Source organism: Zalophus californianus, chromosome 5 (assembly GCF_009762305.2).
Source record: "Zalophus californianus isolate mZalCal1 chromosome 5, mZalCal1.pri.v2, whole genome shotgun sequence".
Lineage (NCBI taxonomy): Eukaryota > Metazoa > Chordata > Mammalia > Carnivora > Otariidae > Zalophus > Zalophus californianus.
This window is the reverse complement of record NC_045599.1, coordinates 59,962,248-59,983,478: the sequence shown is the minus strand read 5'-3', so window position 1 is coordinate 59,983,478 and position 21,231 is coordinate 59,962,248. Positions and strand designations below refer to the sequence as shown.

General features: G+C 37.5%; 1 protein-coding gene across 1 annotated transcript in view; it reads left to right on the top strand.

The window, feature by feature from the left end:
• Positions 1-21,231, top strand: part of HOMER1 (homer scaffold protein 1) — a 128,651-nt gene that overhangs the window by 99,104 nt on the left and 8,316 nt on the right. Inside the window, exons 6-8 of the mRNA XM_027606829.2 lie at positions 7,642-7,798; positions 12,044-12,154; positions 12,776-12,856. Coding sequence (XP_027462630.1) covers positions 7,642-7,798; positions 12,044-12,154; positions 12,776-12,856 — 349 coding nt within the window. The remainder of the gene's footprint in view (positions 1-7,641; positions 7,799-12,043; positions 12,155-12,775; positions 12,857-21,231) is intronic.

Genomic DNA, 21,231 nt, shown 5'->3' with positions numbered 1-21,231 from the left:
CTGTGTTCTCCTCAAGGATTCTGATGGATTCCTGTCTCACATTTCGGTCTTTCATCCATTTTGAGTATGGTCCACTTTCATTCTTCTGCTTGTGGCTGTCCAATTTTCCCAACACCGTTTGTTGAAGAGACTTTTTTCCATTGGAGTCTTTCCTGCTTTGTCAAAGATGAGTTGACCATAGAGTGGAGGGTCCATTTCTGGGCTCTCTATCCTGTTCCACTGATCTATATGTCTGTTTTTGTGCCCGTACCATACTGTCTTGATGATGACAGCTTTGTAATAGAGCTGGAAGTCAGGCATTGTGATGCCACCGGTTTTGGTTTTCTTTTTCAACATTCTTTTGGCAATTCGGGGTCTTTTCTGGTTCCATACAAGTTTTAGGATTATTTGTTCCAGCTCTGTGAAAAAAGTTGATGGTATTTTGATAGGGATTGCATTGAATGTGTAGATTGCTTTGGGTAGTATAGACATTGTTTTTTTAATTTTTTTTTTTTTAATTTATTTGACACAGAGAGACACAGCGAGAGAGGGAACACAAGCAGGGGGAGTGGGAGAGGGAGAAGCAGGCTTCCCGCCGAGCAGGGAGCCCGATGCAGGACTCAATCCCAGGACGCCCAGAACATGACCTGAGCCAAAGGCAGACACTGAACGACTGAGCCACCCAGACATGCTGGGTAGTATAGACATTTTAACAACATTTGTTCTTCCAGTCCATGAGCATGGAACATATTCCCATTTCTTTGTGTCTTCCTCAATTTCTTTCATTAAGTGTTCTATAGTTTTCTGAGTACAGATTTTTTGCCTCTTAGGTTTATTCCTAGGTATCTTACGGTTTTGGGTGCAATTGTAAATGGGATTGACTCCTTAATTTCTCTTTCTTCTGTCTCATTGTTTGTGTATAGAAATGTAACTGACTTCTGTGCACTGATTTTATGTCCAGCCACTTTGCTGAATTCCTGTATGAGTTCTAGCAGTTTTGGGGTGGAGTCTTTTGGGTTTTCACATAGACTGTCATGTCATCTGCAAAGAGAGAGTTTGACTACTTTGCCTATTCATATGCCTATTATTTCTCTTTGTTGTCTGATTGCTGAGGCTAGGACTACAACTGGTTTTGTGTGTTGATTTTTGTGTCCTGCCGCTTTGAAGAACTCATTTGGTAGTTCTGACAGCCTTTTTATGAAATCTTTAGGGTTTTATAAATCATGTCATCTGCAAACAGATTTTTACTTCTTCCTTTTTAATTTAGACATCTTTTATTCATTTTTGTGCCTACAGGTGTTGGCTAGGACTTCCAGTACCAATTTGAAGTTGGCGTGGTGAAAATGAGCATCCTTGTCTTGTTTCTGATCTTAGAGAAAAAGGTTTCAGTCTTTCATATTTGAGTCTGATATTAGCTGTGTGCTTTACATGTATGGCCTTTATTATGTTGAGGTAGTTTCCTTCTATTCCTCATTTATTGAGTATTTTTATAATAAAAGGGTATTGAATATTGTCAAATGTTTCCTACATCATTCGAGATGAATTTTTTCTTTTATTAATGTGATGTATTACATTGATTTTTTTTTTAAAGATTTGTATTTATTTATTTATTTATTTAGAGAGAGAAAGAGAGAGTGCAAGTATGAGCTGGGGGAGAGGCAGAGGGAGAAGCAGATACCCTGCTGAGCAGGGAGCCCGATGCAGGGCTCCACATTCCAGGACGCTAGGATCGTGACCTGAGCCAAAGGCTGATACTTAAGCAACTGAGCCACCCAGGTGCCCCTACATTGATTTTTATATGTTGAACCTTCCTTAAATTCTAGAATCTCTTCGTTTTATGTTTAAATGGTGTCTTTCAAAGAGAAGTTTGTAATTGTTATGAAATCCTTTTATTAATTCTTTAATGGATCCTGCTTTTGGTGTTTTAGCTAAGAAACCTTTGCTTAACCCATGGTGACAAAGATTTTCTTCTTGGTTTCTTCTGGGAGTTTTATATTTTATAACAGTTTTATGTTTTCAGTTAATTTTTATATCGGAAATTAGATATGACTCAAGATTCTCTGTGTATGTGGTTATCTAGTTGATTTAGCACCATTTGTTTTATTTTTTATCTTCTTTAAAGATTTTATTTATTTGACAGAGAGAGAGACAGTGAGAGAGAGAACACAAGCAGGGGGAGTGGGAGAGGAAGAAGCAGGCTTCCTGCCAAGCAGGGAGCCCGATGTGGGGCTCGATCCCAGGACCCTGGGATCATGACCTGAGCTGAAGGCAGACGCTTAATAAATAACTGAGCCACCCAGGCACCCTGCACAATTTGTTTTAAAGACTATTCTTTCTCCTTTGAATTATCTTTGGATTTTTTATAATAATCTTCATTTCAGTCTTTTCCAGATATTTTCATTATTTACTGAATATCCCACTTCTGCCTGGTATAATACAAGAACTTCCTTTAATATTTCCTGTAATATATTGTCTAATGATAATGAATTCCCCCAGCTTTTGTTTGCCTGAAAAACTCATTATTTCATCTTCATTTAGAAAGCTATTATCACTGTGTGTAAAATTCTGGGTTGAGAATTATTTTCTTTTGGCACTGTCATACTATTGTCTTCTGGACTGCATAGTTTGATGAGAAACTACTATAACTATAGTTTTTTCCTTTATATGTAATATCTTTTTGAGCTTTTTGTATTTATAGTTAAATGTCCTTTATTGTTTTTTTGAAAATTATCATCCATTGCATCTTCAAGTATTTCTTCTGCTGCCTTCTCTTTTCTCTTTCTGGGATGCCAATTAGACATTTGTTAAACAGTTTGATATCCCCCCCCCCCCCCCCCCCGCCATGTCTTGGATACCGTGTTTCTTTTTTGTTCTCTTTGTGTTTTCATTTGGCTAAATTTTTTTTTATTTAAAGATTTTATTTATTTATTTGACAGAGACACAGCGAGAGAGGGAACACAAGCAGGGGGGAGTAGGAGAGGGAGAAGCAGGTTTCCCACTGAGCAGGGAGCCTGGTACAGGCCTCGATCCCAGGACCCTGGGACCATGACCTGAGCTGAAGGCAGACAACTTAACGACTGAGCCACCCAGGCTCCCTGGCTAAATTTTTTTTTAAGATTTTATTTATTGAGAGAGAGAGTGAGTGCAGGAGTGGAGGAAAGGGCAGAGGGAGAGGGAGAAGCAGACTCCCCACTGAGCAGGGTGCCACACTTGGGGCTCAGTCCCAGGATCCCAGGATCATGACCTGAGCTGAAGGCAGATGCTTAAACAACTGAGTCACCCAGGCACCCCCCAGTTTGGCTAATTTGGGTTGGTCAGATGAACTGATTTCTAAATTACTCCAAAACCAGGCATTCTGTTTTGGGGATGCTAACCTTTTCCTGAACAGATCTCCAAGTCCCAGATCTGTGTTCTGTACATGAAATCTCTTGTACTTTGTATGCTTGATAGATCGATTTAGAATGGATATCTAAATAGTAGAATCTATAGATTCTACTAATCAAGGCTAATGTGAAGTCCTGTCCCAAGTGTAAGATTCAAAATACATATATTCAAACTTATATTGAAAACTTAGTTAAAATTTAATAGTTAAAACATTTACTATTCATTATATTAATCTTAGGTTGATTTTGTACTTCATAAAGAATACATTTTACTTAAATGAACACCTTTTCTTTTTCATTTAGGTTGTCAGTGTGTTAGCTAAACCTGCATAGATTGGCAAGCGCCGGGCTGTGCTCGAAGTGGAAGGACAGGTGGTGTAACTAGAGAATACTTATGGAGAAGACCTGAATCTGTGAAAAGGAAGAATGCAATCCTGTAGATTGATGCTGATATAGAAAATTGGGGGCAAAAATTCATAGGAAATGAAGTGAAAATCTGATTGGGAGGAGGAAACCCTCACAGGCAAGCCAGCTTGACTAGAACAGGAGATAGAACCCATGTGCCTCAATCCAGGAAGATTAGGCAGATTACCACCAAGCAATTAACTCAGTTCTCCATGGACACTGATTGAGTGTCCACAAAATTTAATTCAATTCTTACACTAACTACCAGGTTAAGGGCTCAGTCCCACAATACTGCTTCCTCTTTAGATGCCAATCTCAAGTCCCACGTTGTTACCTGTGCTTCTGATTGACTGGCTGTAAATTAGAGGTTCCCACAACCCCCTCCCTAGTTTGATTAATTTGCTAGAGTGGCTCACAGAACTCAGGAAACTGGTTTTACTTACTAGATAATCGGTTTATTATAAAGGATATGAATGAATAGCCAGGTGAAATGATACATAGGGCAAGATTCTGAAAGCAGGAGCTTTTTTCCTGTGGAGTGTGGACCTAGCACATGGATGGTTTCTGGGTCACCAACATGGAAGCTCTCAGAAACCCATTCTTTTGGGGTTTTATGGAGGCTTCATTACACAGACATGATAAATTCACTGGCCGTTGGTGACTGATTCAACTTCCAGCCCCTCTCCCCTCCCTGGAGGCCAGGGGGTGGGACTGAAAGTTTTAACCTTTAATCAAGGTTGGTTCTCCTGAAAAGCAGCCCCCATGATCTTTAGAGGGGTTCTAAAAATCACCTCATTAACATAAACTCAGTTGCAGTTGAAAGGGGCTTCTTTTGAATAACAAGACATCCATTTCACCTTTATGAGTCTAAAGTGATTTCCGGAACTGAGGACAAATGTCCAAATGTAACTAAAGATGCCCCAGGAGTTTGATATTTGCACATATCAAGTGTTTAAATTAGTTCAATAAGATTTTAGTTGTCAGATTGAAGGGTCTGTTTAAATAAAACTCCTCTATGGGGAAAAAAATGGTAGGTGGTTTTAAAAAAATCTGTGATTTAGTTAGAACAGGTGCATGCTTTGCTCAGAAAAACCGAATTTGGAAAATCATTCCCCAAAAGACGGAATAGAAAAGAATTTTCTTTTCAAGGATAGAAGTGGGTTGTTAAATTAATAGCTTAGCTTTTTGTTTGATTTAATCCTTTCATGTTTAGATGAAATGTTTTCACTTAGTAAACTTTAGAAAAAAAATTTTTTTAAACTTTAGAAAATTTTTAAAACTTTTTATTTGAAACTAATTTTAGACTTAGAGGAAAGTTAAAAAACTATGTAGAGAAACCATCACCCAGCTTCCCTTACTCTTAACGTCTTACATAACCATGATAATTATCAAATTAATATCGATATAATACTGTTAACTCCAGTTTAGGAGACTTGTTTTCATCATTGTCCCTTTCCTAGGAACCTGTCTGTTTGCATTTAATTATTTCTTCTTATTCTCCACCATTCTATTTCTCAGTCTTGTCTTCTCTTGACACTTCGGAAGAGTACCAACCAGTTATTTTGTAGAATGTCCTCAGTTTGGGTTTATGTTGTTTTCTCATGATTAGAATGAGGTTATACCTTTTTGGCAAGAATACTGCAGAAATTATCTTGTGTCTTTCCTTATGCATCATATCAGTGGGTTCATGTTGCTGATACATCTTATTATTAGTGGTGAGCTTTAGAAATCTTGCTGATAGGAACATGCTTTCTTTAATATAATAGATATTAAAAATATCAGTCCAGGGCACCTGGGTGGCTCATTCAGTTAAATGTCCAACTCTTGATTTCTACTCAGGTCATGATATCAGGGTCGTGAAATCAAGCCCTGTGCTGGGCGCGGAGCCTGCTTAAGATTCTCTCTCTCCCTTTGCCCCTCCCCTCTGCCTCTCTCAAAAAAAAAAAGAAAGAAAGAAAAAGAAGAAATCAGTCCATCAAAGCATTTGCTCTGTGATGCAGATAACCTACCAAAAACCAAAAATGCAGATTAAAGAAAGCTATCATCATCACTAATTAATGGGATGAGGTTTGTAGAATTTCACTAAAAGGAGGAAACTGTTCAATAATAAGTAAGAAAAGGGGCACCTGGGTGGCTCTGTCGGTTAAGCGTCTGACTCTTGATTTAGGCTCAGGTCATGATCTCAAGGTCCTGCCATCTTGAGCCCCATGCAGGGCTCCGTGCTCAGCCAAGAGTCTGCTTGAGATTCTCTCTCGCCTGTCCCCCCACCCACCGTGTGTGTGCGCATTCGCTCTCAAATAAATCTTTTTTTTTTTTTAAGGAAAAAACATCTTTTTCTTTCAAATGAGGCAGTTATTTCTTCGTGAGACAGTTAACAAAGGATTTATCAAGAGAGAAATCTTCCCAATTAATAGAATTGTCTTTGTAATAGAAAAATTGTCTTGGTTGAGGCAATTAAGTTTGGATAACTTATTAAGTAGAACAGTAAATGAGGAAATAGGTTATTGCTTTTAGGTTTTTTTTGTTTTATATGCGACACGGAATTCTATCAGAAATTAAGTCATTAGGACCAATTTCTAGGTGTAGCCTATCATAATACCTGAAATAAATTTATTGCGACAAATTTTTGTATTTTGGGCCTTTCAAAATTATGAATAACGTGAAATAAATCAATAACGGTTTCAGAAGAAGTACTACATTACGTGTCCCAAACCTTATTGACATTGCAGCATCCTCCCATGTTTCACAAAGGAATGAAATTGTACTTCAAAGTTTGATGAACTTAAAAAATACGGTGCATTTGGTGCAGCCGCTGTGGAAAACAGTATGGAGGTTCCTCAGAAATTAAAAATAGAAATATCGTATGATCCATTAATTTCACTTCTGGGCATTTACCCAAAGAAAATGAAAATACTAATTCTAAAAGGTATCCGCACCCTTAGGTTTATTGCAGCATTATTTACAATAGCCAAGATAGGGAAGCAGCCCAAGGTCCATTAGTAGATGAATGGATAAAGAAGATGTGGTATGTGGTACACACACACACACACACACATACACACAAAATGGAATATTACTCAGCCATAAAAAAGAATGAAATCTTACCATTTGCAACAACATGGATGGACCTACAGGGTATTTTGCTGTGTAAAATCGGTCAGATAGGGAAAGACAAAATACCATAGGATTTCAAGTACATGTGGAATCTAAAAAAGAAAAACAGAAATAGACTCAAAAGTACAGAGAGCAAACTGGTCTGTCTAGTTGCCAGAGAAAAGGGGAATAAGGCAAAATAGGTGATTAAGGAGATTAAGAGGTGCAAACTTCTAGTTATAAAGTAAATAACAGGGATGAAAAGTACAGATTAAGAAACACAGTGAATAATATGGTAATAACTTTGTATAGTGACACATGGTAACTATACTTATCATGGTGAATATTTTGTGCTGTATACAGTTATCAAATCACTATGTTATACCCCTGAAACTAATATAATATTATATGTCAGCTAATACCCACCTTAAAAAATACACAGTATTGTTACGTTTTGCTCATAGATATTTTTTCAGGATATAATGTTTATTCCTCAAAAGAGAATGGGTAGAAACTCTTCTGTCGATATCTGTATCTGTCCTAATGAAGGTGAGAACTAGTCTACATTAAGCCTACTGCTTTGTACTTTTTCTGTTTCTTCACTTGCTAGATTTTCTTCAGCAGGAACTTTTCAGTGAAATATTTGTTGAAATATTTGTTTTTATTCTTTTCAGATTATCTTTGAAATATTCATGGACTATAAAACTAATAGAACCAAGAACTGCTGCACCTCCAAAGTGACAATATTCAGTGTAATTGATAGAATTTTCTTTTCTTTTAGTTCAGCAATCAGCAAACATTGGGAGGCTGAACTGGCTACCCTCAAAGGAAATAATGCCAAACTCACTGCGGCCCTGTTGGAGTCCACTGCCAATGTGAAACAATGGAAACAGCAGCTTGCTGCATATCAGGAGGAAGCAGAGCGTCTGCACAAGCGGGTAAGCTCAGAGCTCCTGCTGTCCGTGGGGACTGATGGCTAACAGATTTCCCTGACCTGCAGAAACATACATGTAGATTCAGCGCAAGGACATCTGGAGATAGTCATTGCTTGTCAGAACATATGTATAGATGGTAGTAAATGTGGGTTTAGTTAAAAATATTTTTCTATTCTGCCACTTATTAGCTGTGTGACCTTTGGTAAGTTATCCCTTTCTGCTCAGTATTCTCATGTATAAAATTGAAAATTGTAGAATTCCTGTGAAAATGAATAGAGAAAATGAGTTGACATGTAGTTGTACCGAGTTGATGATAGATGCTTTTATTATTTTTATTGTTTTTTGAAGAAGGAACAACTTAAAAAATACAGGTAAGAAATTCTTTGTAAAAGTTGCTTATACAGGTTTCCCCCCACTATCCAAAAGAAAAGCATTCCTGTGAAACCTTTCCTGAGCTGAAGTGGTATAAAGAGAAGAGTATCCCCTGCTTTCCAGAAGTTCACTTTGTTTTTACAAAAGACCTACATTAGTATCTGTTTTTTGCTGACAAATCTGAGGACCATTTTTAGTTTTGCCACAAAAAGCTGTTACCATACTAATACAGGTCTTTTATAAAAACTTCTTTTATATTCACTTTTATATTCACATTTATATTCACTTTTATAAAAGTGAAGTGGCATAATTCAAACTCTCAGAAAGGGAGACACCTGTATTTGTAATTTCATACAGGAAAAGAAAATCAGAAATCCCAATATAAATAATATTAGAAACCCAAACAATTACTTGTGAAGATTTTTTTTTGTATTCACAGCATTTGCATTTACCCAACAGGAAGTATATGCCACTAATTTCCTTTTTTTAGGAAGGATGCCAAAGAAGTGAACTTCACAGACAGTAGGAAATGGCCTTACTACCAGAGCACAGTTTGAGGAATGTAGTAGGATCAGGATGACATGGGAAGGAATATAGAGATGAAATAGAGACAGGGAGGGAGAGTAAGAAACCGGAGTAAATGTCATCCTCTTGTATGTGTAAAGGTTAACTTAGGGGGAGGAAGAAGGAAGTTGTTGTTTAATGAGTATAGAATTTCCATTTTGCAAGATGAAAAAGTTCTGGAGATCTTTTTCACAACAGTGTGAGAATACTTAACACTGCTGAATTGTACACTGAAAAATGACTAAGATGATAAAATTTTATTCTCTGTTCTTTACCACAATAAAATAAATTAATCCATGACAGTTAACTCATGAGCCAATAAATACTCACGGAAGAACTGTCATATCCCCTTACCGTATAATCCCTGTCCTTAAGGAAATTTTGGTTTAAATTGTGAATTGAATTTTAAAGATCTAAGAAGCGAAATCTTTCTATTTATTCACGTTTATCATTTTTGATGCTCTCCTTTCCTTCTTGTAGATCTGAATTTCCATCAGGCATCCTTTCCGTGTAGCCTAATTTCCTTTGCAGTTGCAGCCAGAAGGATGTAGGTGGCAGCTTTTTGTCTTTACTATAGGTTGCGTTTTCCTATTTCTTCACATGTCTAGTCATTTTCAGTTGTATGTTAGACATTTGAAATTAGATGACATACAGCCCATGGATTCTCTTATCTTACTCTGAATGATGTTGATTTTTGTTTGAGTAGGCAGTTAAACTTACTTACAGATTTCCTTGAAATTGTGAAGGTGTGGACTTAGGCTTCATTAGAGTCCATTTATTTTCATTTTGCCCTTAACCCTATGGTGAATTCCCTAGTCCTGGGACATGTTTATTTCTAAGGCATAATCCTTCTGGTGTTTCAGTGGAAAGCTTGAGGTAATAACGCACGTCCTCTAATTTGGTGGGACTGAAACGCCGAACTGTTCTCTCTGTGGTGAGCCCTACCACAGCTCAGTTCTTGTAGCCTTCCAGCTCCTTCCAACCCCCTGTTGCTGGACTCCTTGGATCTTACCTGTGTAAATGTAGATCAAGGGTTAGCCAGAGATTTGAAGGAAGTCTGTATGTTTCTTTGGGGGCTTTCTTCATACAGTTCCCTCAGTTTCTAGCTGTTTCAGCTGATTTAAGGAGTCCCCAGATCCTCAGGCTCCTCAGGGAAATAAGACCACAGGTTTCTGCTTAAGTTCTAGTCAAGCAATGCAGCCAGACTACAGAGTGCCTTCGAGCAAAAAGATGTTATATGTGTATTTTACCCAATGTGTGATTGCTTTCTGTCTTTTGCTCTATTTGGTCGCTTACCCAGGCATTCAAACGGTTGAATTTTACATTTTGGTCATGATTTGCAATTGTTATCTGTGGGAAAGTTTTTCCAGTAAAAGGTACTCCATCATTGGGCGCCTGGGTGGCTCAGTTGGTTAAGCAGCTGCCTTCGGCTCAGGTCATGTTCCTGGAGTCCCTGGGTCGAGCCCCGCGTCGGGCTCCCTGCTCGGCGGGGAGTCTGCTCCTCCCTCTGACCCTCCCCCTCTCATGAGCTCTCTCTCTCTCATTTTCTCTCTCTCTCTCTCATAAATAAATAAAATCTTTTTTAAAAAAAAGTACTCCATCATTATCAGAACTGGAACTCCCTATAAGGAATTCATTATCTAATTGGACCCCAAAAAACCTCCTACATAGTGAACAATAAGGAACTAATTCCCAAGATTTTGAATACATTTTGTTTTGTGGACCACAGGACAGGAGAGCCTAGAGGAATTAAGTAGATAGCAATGACTTTCTGGTGAAAACACACGCTGAGCTGAGAGCTGAAGGTTTGCTAAGGTCTGAACAGCTTCAGCGGTAAGAGTAGACATTCTAGTTAAGTCAGCAGGATGGTTTATTCAGTGAGAGTGGTTTATTTTTGGAATGAAGAGACTCGCCTATTTTTAGTTGGAAAAACCACCTATCACATACTGTGAGTGTCTTGGGTGATGAGGGTAGTTAAGTAGTTTAGGACTGGTGTATGCAAGACCTGCGGGTTTAGATTTGATACTGTAAAAAAATGAGCCTTTGAAAGGCTTTTAATGGAGGAATTATACAATGATAGATGAATGTTAGTTTATAGGAGAGGTAAAAATAGACAAAGATTATAATTATGTCCTCTGGTGGGCCATTGCTGGTGTCTAGGCTTGGATGATAGGGTCTGCACAAGGCTATTAGTACATGAATAGAAAGGAAGAAAATGTTAAGAAACGTAGAGTAACATTTGTGGAGGATAAGTAGATATTTGGAAAATGTGAAGGAGAAGGATTTGCTGTTTCCTTAACAGTCTAGAATTTACTGCATTCTAGTCAGCCAAAATGTATGAGGTGCTAACGTGTGTAAAGAGCTGTGATGGGGTGCATGTGTATGTTTTTATGTTGACTTTTGCCTATTTTGACTGTTGGGTCCAACAATGTTGTTGGATGGTTTAACTTTTAGAGACAGTGCCTTTCTTTCTTCTCTCAGAAAATACCAAGTGCTCATTAAAAGTTCCGTAGCTCGGGGCGCCTGGGTGGCTCAGTTGGTTAAGCGACTGCCTTCGGCTCGGGTCATGATCCTGGAGTCCCGGGGTCGAGTCCCGCATCGGGCTCCCTGCTCAGCAGGGGGTCTGCTTCTCCCTCTGACCCTCCCCCCTCTCGTGTGCTCTCTCTCTCTCTCTCATTCTTGCTCTTTCAAATAAATAAATAAATAAATAAAATCTTAAAAAAAAAAAAACCATAAAAAAAGTTCTGTAGCTCTTTGGGCCCTTAGTACATTCTTATTGACTAAAGAATATTATCTTTTGCTACAGAGACACTATGGATGTGAAGTTGTTCTAGTATCGAATGATTTAAGTTGTATTTTAAGCATATCTTTTCTTCCAGATTCTCTTACATTTTGGAAATGTATTTGAAAAATTTCTCACTTCTGTAAGGCCAGTTTTCAGAAGCCATGTTTAATTTGAAAGCTACAGATGGAAGGCAGATGGCTAGATCTGATTTTGAATATGTTTTCATAAGAAATATTTAAAGAAGCCTTTCATTATAGGGGTTCTCAACTGTCATTAACCAATTAAGCTTTCCTAACTTCTTCCATGACTAAGCCATATAATTATTCCCTTAGTCTTTTTTCATTGTCCTAAATTTGTGTCCTTAAAGAATCTATTCATTCTACCTTAAGTGTCTTAATATTTCTCAAAATTGATTTTCATATGTTGTTTAAAAGTTGTGATTTACTTATGAGGGACTTAGTATATTTTCAACAAGAAATCTTTTGAGATAGTCATATAGCTTAACCTTTGTTCTCATTTCATTTTAGGTGACCGAGCTTGAATGTGTTAGTAGCCAAGCAAATGCAGTGCATACCCATAAGACAGAATTAAATCAAACAATACAAGAACTAGAAGAGACGCTGAAAGTGAAGGAAGAGGTATTTCCTACTTTTCACTCATCTATAATCTAGCTAACATGTGTGTACAAAATATTTGAGTCTCTGTCCGATTTACAGGTACTTTATGGAATAAAGTAAGGTTGTGGGGTGTCTTGAGGGGAAGATGAAATTTTTTTTGAAGCTTGTTCATATTTTCTCCATCCTTGTTTCTGGTGTTAGGAACTATGGTGAGGCAGTCAGACTGAGATACTGCCTCTTGCCTTCTGTATGAGAGTTGCATTCATAAAATCAACATAAAACTGTGAGAGGTTAAATGAATTCTATAAGCTGTTGCTTTTTCTGGTTTCCAGTCATAAGATTTAATATCCCAGGAAAGAATTATATCCACAAAGCTTGAAGCAGCCTTAAAATGTTCTGATTGTTGTTTCCAGGCAGTGCTGTACCAAAGCCACCAAGCAGACTTGTTGCTTAAGATTATCATGTATTAGACAACCTACCCATAAAGACGAATTCACCCTTCTAAAAATCAGCATAAAGGAATGTCTTTTGAACTATTCTTTTCTAAGGACTAGGACAATAATTTCAGGGAGAAATAACACTTTCTCTTTGCTTGATTTAGTTTAAATATTGTTGCTAAAGACATTGCTCTGCTTTTTCTAGGAAATAGAAAGATTAAAACAAGAAATAGATAATGCCAGAGAACTACAAGAACAGAGGGACTCTTTGACTCAGAAACTACAGGTGAGCTATAATAACATTTTGCTTCATTTCTGCATAGAGAGAGGCATCAGTCGTTCTTTCACATAGTAATGACTTCTTTTCTGAAACTTCATTTTGTAGGTTCTCATTTTTCCAGGACTTCTGATTCATGACTAATCTTTAATTTTTCAAAAATTATGTGATAACCTCATCTAGGTAGCATGGGATCATCATAGATGGCTATTTATAAATTGCGTTTAGTAAATTATTCTAGAAATGTCTGTTTTTTAACATAAAAAATACCCTGAATTTAAAGAGAATTTCTCACATGGATTTCATTCAGTCGAAGAGTTCTGCTCATTTTTTTTTTTTTTACATTGAACTAATGAGTATGAATTGCAGAAGTAGTTGTGCCCTAATGGAAATTAAGTCAGTGACATCTTTCTTTCTTTATTCTAATGAGTTTTTCTCACTTCTTTTGCATAAAAAATATGTTTCCTGACTCTAATTTACATACATATATCCTGTGTCAGTGGTTAGGGAAGATTTTTGAATTCATTATCGAAGTCTCGGCACCTCTGCCCTTTTCTTTACACCCCAGTGGTTAGCTCCCTCTATAAAGAAAGGATCACTTTAGAGTTTGGAGTAGAAATAAATGTATGTACAGAGTGAGGAATTTTGGATCAGGGGTGATAAGTGGAACCTGGAAGCCCAGGAATTAGGAGTACCTCAATTGTAATGAGAATGTCTTGCGTTAATTGAGTGCTTACTGTGTGCCAGACACTGTGCTAAGCACTTTACTTATATTGTGCATTTACTTCTTGTAACAGTCACCTGAGGAAACTGAGGCTTGTATAAGTTCATTTGTCCACTCTCCATTTATATAGGTAGTCAGAATTCTGTGACAGTAGAGGAAGCCTTCATAAAGGAAGTAGGTTCTTTATATGGCATGACACGTTTCCCTCTCCCATCATTGACTTGCAGCAGCCTGGTTTGTTTTGGTTAGCCCTATTAAATGTGGTTCCCACATTTTAATGATCTGTGTAAATTACTGGTTCTCGGGGGGGCAGGGGGCAGATTTGTGCCACAGGGAACATGTAGCAATGTGCCGAGACAATTTTGATTTTCACAACTCAGGCACTACTGTTGACATCGAGTAGGTTGAAGTCAAGAATGCTGCTAAACATCCAATTATCTGGACCAAAATGTCAATAGTGCTAAGGTTGAGAAAGCCTGGCATAGAACTAAAGATGCAGTGTGTCCTCAGGGCTAGAAAAAGGGGGGGAAATTCAGTGGAGCTTTGTCTTCTGTTCCTTTGGTTTGGGCTGCTATTTTCTAGGTCCTTGCTGTGATTCAGGCATTTGCCGAGCCCTTGCATACCTTGGCTTGAACTCGTCCCCGTTCTCAAAGAGAAGGCAGCGGTTCAGAGGTGTTCACAAGTTGATGAGGCACTGAACTAGAAAGCAGTGAGGCCTAAATTTGTTTGGATTCCAAAGTCTCTGTTCTTTGCGTATGACTGCCCCCGGCTTCAGGCGGCCCTGCTGCCAAGACCTTCCTGACGGTTCCTTCCGACGTTTTCCCAGTTACGTACACATCCCAGAGAAACCAAGAGGTGATTTTTCAAATCAAACTTCTTAAATGTATTTCGTCATGAACCGAGCGATAATTGAATTTTAAAGCTGGATCCTATTCTTACCTTTCTTTCACCAAATATCAAAAATGCTGATCAAGACAACCTACTCGGAACATGATGGGGAGTTTTCAGACCTTCCAACGGGCTGGCTCCTCCTTGCCACTTAGGTCTTGGCTCACGTGTTAGTTTCTCCAGCTTCTCAGTTTTCGCACAACTCTGCAAGGTCCCCCCGCCCCACCGCGGGTACTCTGTGTAACATTACCTTGTTTATTTTCCTAGTAGCAGTTAATCACTCTCTGAAGTGGTCTTATTTTTCAACTTTGAAATAATTTCAGACTTACAGAAAAGTTGCAAGAATAACACAAAGACTTTTTATATACCTTTCACTCACATTTCCCAAATGTTGCCATTTTGCTGTATTTGTTTGACCATTCTGTGCGTGTGTGTGTGTGTGATTTTTTTCCTGAAATCTTTGAGAATAAGTTGCAAGATACTGTATCTCTTTACCTCTAAACGCTTATGCTTTGGTGTATATTTTCTAAGAGTAAGGCATTGTTTTACATAACCATCAAAATCAAGAAATTATCTATCTACAGACCTTATTCAAATTCCCATAATTGTCTCAATAATATTCTTTACAACAAAGTTTAAAACTTGTTTTTCTGGTCCAAGATTTATTCCGGGCTCATGGGTTGCATTTAGTTGTCATATGTATTTATTTTGATGTTTGAATTGTCCCAGATTTGGCCAGTGGGAACCCATTCAGTCCAGCTTCTGTTTCCTTTTTGATGTGACCCTTTCATTCTTTTTTTTTTTTTTAAAGATTTTATTTATTTATTTGAGAGAGAGAGAATGAGAGAGAGCATGAGAGGGAAGAGGGTCAGAGGGAGAAGCAGACTCCCCGCTGAGCAGGGAGCCCGATGCGGGACTCGATCCCGGGACTCCAGGATCATGACCTGAGCCGAAGGCAGTCGCTTAACCAACTGAGCCACCCAGGCGCCCCGACCCTTTCATTCTTTAAAGAATGTCTTCATGTTTTAGGACAACTACATATTCAAGGCTCATCTTGTATTTTTTCAGTCCTCAACCTTGGAATTAGCTATTTCTCCAAGGAGAAGTTTCTTTCTTTCTTTTCTTTTTTTTTTTTTTTTTTTTAAGATTTTATTTATTTGACAGCGAGAGCACAAGTAGGGGGGGTCGGCAGGCAGAGGGAGAAGCAGGCTCCCCACTGAGCAGGGAGCCTGATGCAGGGCTTGAGCCCAGGACCCTCAAGACACTTAACTGACTGAGCCACCCAGGCATCCCTCCAAGGAGAAATTTCTTTAAGCAAAGATTGATATTTAGAAGCCAGGATCTGAGTACCAGGTAGGCTTTTTGCTATTGTTTCTATGCCATCTTAATAAACAGAGCTGGAAGGACATAAATACCACATTATGTCTATTTCAATAGCCATGTATATATAAAACTGAATTCTTACTCATACCTTCCATTGCAGTGTAATACAATGGAGTTTATTATAGCCTTTCCCATAGTCATATTTGTAATTCCTTTACCCAATACTAAGAAACCCGATTCTTATTATCTACAATATGTTTATTTACTTTCTCAATCTTAGCACAGAAAATAGTTTTTGAATTACTAATTCATACCACCACAAAAAAATGCAAACAAAACCTTACCAACTAGAGATCACTATAATTTTTTTTGTCCTCAGCCTATGTTCAGAAGTTTGTTGGGTTAGTTCTTCCCCTCCTCTGCAATTGGTTAGGTTATTCATTTGAAACATACTTATGTTTGGGGCACCTGGGCGGCTCAGTCAGTTAAGCATCTGCCTTTAGCTCAGATCATGATCCCAGGGTCCTGGGATTGCACCTGGTGTCGGGCTCCCTGCTCCGCAGGAAGCCTGCTTCTCCCTCTCCCTCTGCCTGCCGCTCCCCCTGCTTGTGTTCTCTCTGTCAAATAAACAAATAAAGTCTTAAAAAAAAAAGAAACATACTTATATGTTCATTTGTATCATATTATATTCCATTTTAGTATTTTATCCATTCTTCTACATCTTATATATGCATGCATTTACTGAGTGTACAAAACATTAGCATGGTTCCAAAAGCCAGAGCTATTTGGAAAGATGTCTTTAGAGACACCCCCTCCAGTCCCCACTACCCTAGCTTCTGCCCTGTCCTTCCCACCCCATTCCCATCTGCCATCTGTAGGTAACCAGTCTCATTAGTTTCTAGTTTATCCTTTCTGTATTTCTTTTCACACAAATGAACAGATCTGTTTGTTTACCTTCTCCTCTTCTTTTTAAATGGTAACATACTCTAGATTACTCTTCTGCACTTTGTTTCTTTAACCTAAAATATATTCCGGAAGTCACTCTTGTCAGTTCATTGAGATCTTGTTCATGCTTATTTTAGCTATAAAGTCCTTCATTTGTGGAGTGATAGTTTATTCAGCCACTCCTTTATGTGGGTATTTAGGCTGTCTCCAGTGTTCTGCAACAACACTACAATTAGTAATATTGTGCATAGGTATTTTGTTATTGTTGGAGGTGTATCTTCAGAATAGATTTTAAGTGTTTTTTTTTTTTTTTTTTAGTAATCTGTGCACCCACTGTGGGGCTCAAACTGATGACCCCCAGATGCAGAGTCTCATACTCTTCCTACTGAGCTAGGGAGATAGCATTGTTTCTATGCCATCTTAATAAACAGCTGGAAGGACATAAATACCACATTATGCCTATTTCAATAGCCATGTATATATAAAACTGAATTCTTACTCATACCTCCCATTGCAGTGTAATACAATGGAGAATCTATCACCCCCGAGATAGATTCTTAGAAGGAAGATTTCTAAGTAAGAAAATAAACACATACGTAGTTTGGTTAAACATTGTCAAATTCCCCTCTGTAATTGATTGTGCTGGTTCCCACTCATACCACTACCATGAGTGCCTCTTTCTCCATAGCCTTGCCAACAAAATGTCATACTTTTTGATTGTGTGATAGGTGAGAAATGGTAGTTTTAATTTGCATATCTCCTGTTGTTAGTGACATGAACATCTTTCATAAGCTTAGAGGTCATGTCAGTATCTTTCTGTACCTGTGTGGATTGGGTGTTCATGTCTTTTGCCCTTTTCCTATAGGATTTTTGGTTCTTTTTCAAAGAGTTCTTTATATATTGCAGGAGTTCTTTTTATATCTGATTACATGTTAAAAATATTTTCTCCCAGGTTGTTTTTTTTTTTTTTTTTACTTTGCCTGAGATGGTGTTTTTTGTACTAGTCAGATTTATTATTCTTTTCTCTTCTTGGTTCTGGCTTGTGGATATAGATAGCTCTTTTCCAAACTCAGATGGTACAGGGATTCACCTGTATTTCCCTCTAGTACTTAAACGGTTTCATTTTTTACATTTGGATCTCTGAGTATTTGGGGTTTATTCTTTTGTGTGTGGTATGAGATATGGATCCAGTTGTATCTTTCCAAATGCCCGTACAGTTATCTCATTACCATTTATTTAAAATTTCATTCTTTTTTCCAGAGATTGGAGATACTTGATTTCTCTACACATTTTGAACTACTCTGGGCTTCCTATTCCAGCCTGCTAGTCACTCTATTAATGCATCAGTACCACATTGCACTAATAGTAGAGGCTTTAATATCTGGTTGGGCCAGGTACTCCTCAGAGTTTTTTTTCCATTGTTTTTCTCAATAGTCTTACATATTTATTTTATCATATGAGATTCAATATTCAGTACCAATTTTTGTGTCAACTGAAAATAAAGCTCCATAAAAAAATTTTATTGGGATTGCTTAAAATTTGTAATATGACTTCAGGAGAAACAATGTCTTATTGAAGTTTCTATCCTATCCGGGAATAAGGGATGTCTTCCCATTTGTTCACATCTACTTTTGTGTTTTTCACAGGAGTGTTTTAAGGTTTTCAACATGTAGTTTTGCATATTTCTTGTTTATAAATATTGTATCTTTTTTTTCTATTTCAAATGGGGTTTTCTCTACCATTGTATCTTTTAATTGATTATTGTTTGTATATTTGAAAGCTGTTGAATTCTTTTTTTTTTTTTTAAAGATTTTACTTGTTTATTTGACAGAGAGAGACGTAGCGAGAGAGGGAACACAAGCAGGGGGAGTGGGAGAGGGAGAAGCAGGGGGAGTGGGAGAGGGAGAAGCAGGCTTCCCGCGGAGCAGGGAGCCCGATGCAGCGCTCGATCCCAGGACCCTGGGACCATGACCTGAGCCGAAGGCTTAACGACTGAGACACCCAGATGCTTCGAAAGCTGTTGAATTCTGTATGCTATTTTTATGTCCTGCTACCTGACTAAATTATTTTATTATTTGAGCTAGTTTTGTCACTTACTCCGTTGATTCTGTATGATTTTTTAGGTATGGTAACACATAATTTGCAAACAGATAATTTTACTTTTATTCCCCCATCCCTCCAATTCTCAAGCCTCTTGATTTTTCTTGTCCAGTTACACCTGTTAAAAACACCACTACAGTATTAAACAATACTAGAGATGATGGGCTTATCTTGTCCCTCATCTTAGTGAAAATGCCTCTAGTATTTTTCCATTTTAAGTAAAATGTTGGCTGTAACACTGAAATACATTTTATCATGTTATGAGAGTGTCCTTCGTGCCTATTAGAATGTTTTTACCAGGGATGAGTGTGGGATTTTGTTAATGGCCCTTTTTTTTTTTTAGTATCTATGAAAATAATCATAATTTCCTCTCTAGATCTATTTAATATGGTTTATTTTATTAATAGATTTTCTAATACGGAACCACCTTTGCATGACTGAAATAAAGATCTCTTGGCTATGTTATCTTATTTTCTTAATGTGGTGTTAGATTTCTGTTCTTTATTATTTATCATTTTTACACAGTACTCATTTGTGATATTGGTCTGTATTTCTTTTGAGGGGAGCTATACTTATATGATTTAGGTATCAGGGTTAGACTTTACACAGAGTAATACTTCAGTCATACTTCATGCACTGTCTTCATTTTTTATGCTCTGGAATAATGGATGTCATACTGAAACTACCTGGTCTTTGAAGGTTGACACCACTGGGGCCTGGTGCATTTTTATGGAGTAGTTCCTCGATGATTCTCTATTTCTTCTGCAGACACTAGGCTGTTTAAGCTTTCCATCTAGGTTTCACAGAGTCAGCGAGAACTCTTACTTCTTATTTTATATAGTTGTCCATTGTCCTTTTCTTCTTGATTAAGTAAAGTTAAGCAATGGTATGTCTCATCAGCGCCACTGGTTTTTTTTATCCTCTACCTTATGAATTTCTCCTTTTATCTTTATTATTCCTGCCTCGTACTTTGTTTTGGTTTACTTATTCTTTCTCTAGCATTTTAAGAGAGAATTTAATTCCTTTCTTTTCATTCTTTCACTTTTATGTGTATGTGTTTAAAGTTATAGATTGTCCTGTGACGTTGCTTTAGGTGTATTTCATAGATTCTCATATTTAGTATGTTCGTTATTTCCTGAAATTCTGTAATTTTGGTCTTATTTCCCTTGCACCCACAAGATGTTTAAAAGAAGGCGCTTGCGGGGCACCTGGGTAGCTCAGGTCATGATCCCAGGGTCCTAGGATGGAGCCCCACATCGGGCTCTCAGCTCAGCAGGGAGTCTGCTTCTCCCTCTCCCTCTGCCCCTCCCTTCTGCTCGTTCTCTCTCTCTCTCAAATAAGTAAAAAAAAATATAAAAGATAACAGAAGGTGCTTTAATTTCCTGGTGGAAGGACCTTTTTATTTTTGGGGTTTAGTTCTTAAGTTCTGGTTTTACTGTCTTGTAATCGCAAGGGTTTGTATGATTTCTGCTTTACATAATTGACTGCACTTTTTTGTGTGATCTCATATATGATCGATTTTTGTAATGTTCCTTGTTGACTTTATAATTTTTGTTTTCTGTATTGTTACCTTTCCTTTGTCCCAATTGATCTGTCCTGTATTGAGAGTGGCATAGCGAAGTCTCTCATCAGTATGTATTTATCTGTGCCTCTTTACAACACCTGTAATTTCTACTTTATAAGGTGGTTGGTACCTAAATATAATGGTTATATCTTCATTGTGCATTGTGGCTTTTAGCATTAAAGTGCCTTCCTTTGCCACTTTTTCTACCAGTATTGCAACCTCTCACTATCCTGCGCCCATCCTGTTATTTTTGGCCTTCCTAAATGAATTGCTCAGTGGACGGACCTTTCTATTTTATAATTTTGTTTTCAATTCCTAGTCTTACTGCATTGTGATCACAGAATATTTTTGGTGATATTTATACTTAATTTTACTTAATACTACTTTTTTGTGACCAAATGTAAAATCAATTTTTGTGAATGCTTCTTGTGTGTTGTGTATACTTAGTGCTTTGTGAGCCAAACTGAAAATTTTTTTTCTTTTACTAGGTAACTCATTCATACTTATCAATATGATTTTTATGTTTTATTTCAACTTGTCATTATTTTATGTAATAATTCCTATGTATTACGTTAATTTGATTTTTTCTTTCTCTGTATAATATGTTCTTTGCTCTTTTTTATATCTTTTGATATTTAAGATGGTCTTAACTTTGTTTTAGTGGTTACTTTTAGACTTACACCTTTTTAAAATACTTCTACTTAACTGTGTTGATATTTAAACTTTCACTATCTGGTTTATTGTTTGTTTTTTTTTTTTTAAATATTTACTTATTTATTTTAGAGAGCATGAGCGGGAGGGACAGAGGGAGAGGGAGAGAGAATCCCAAGCAGACGGCAC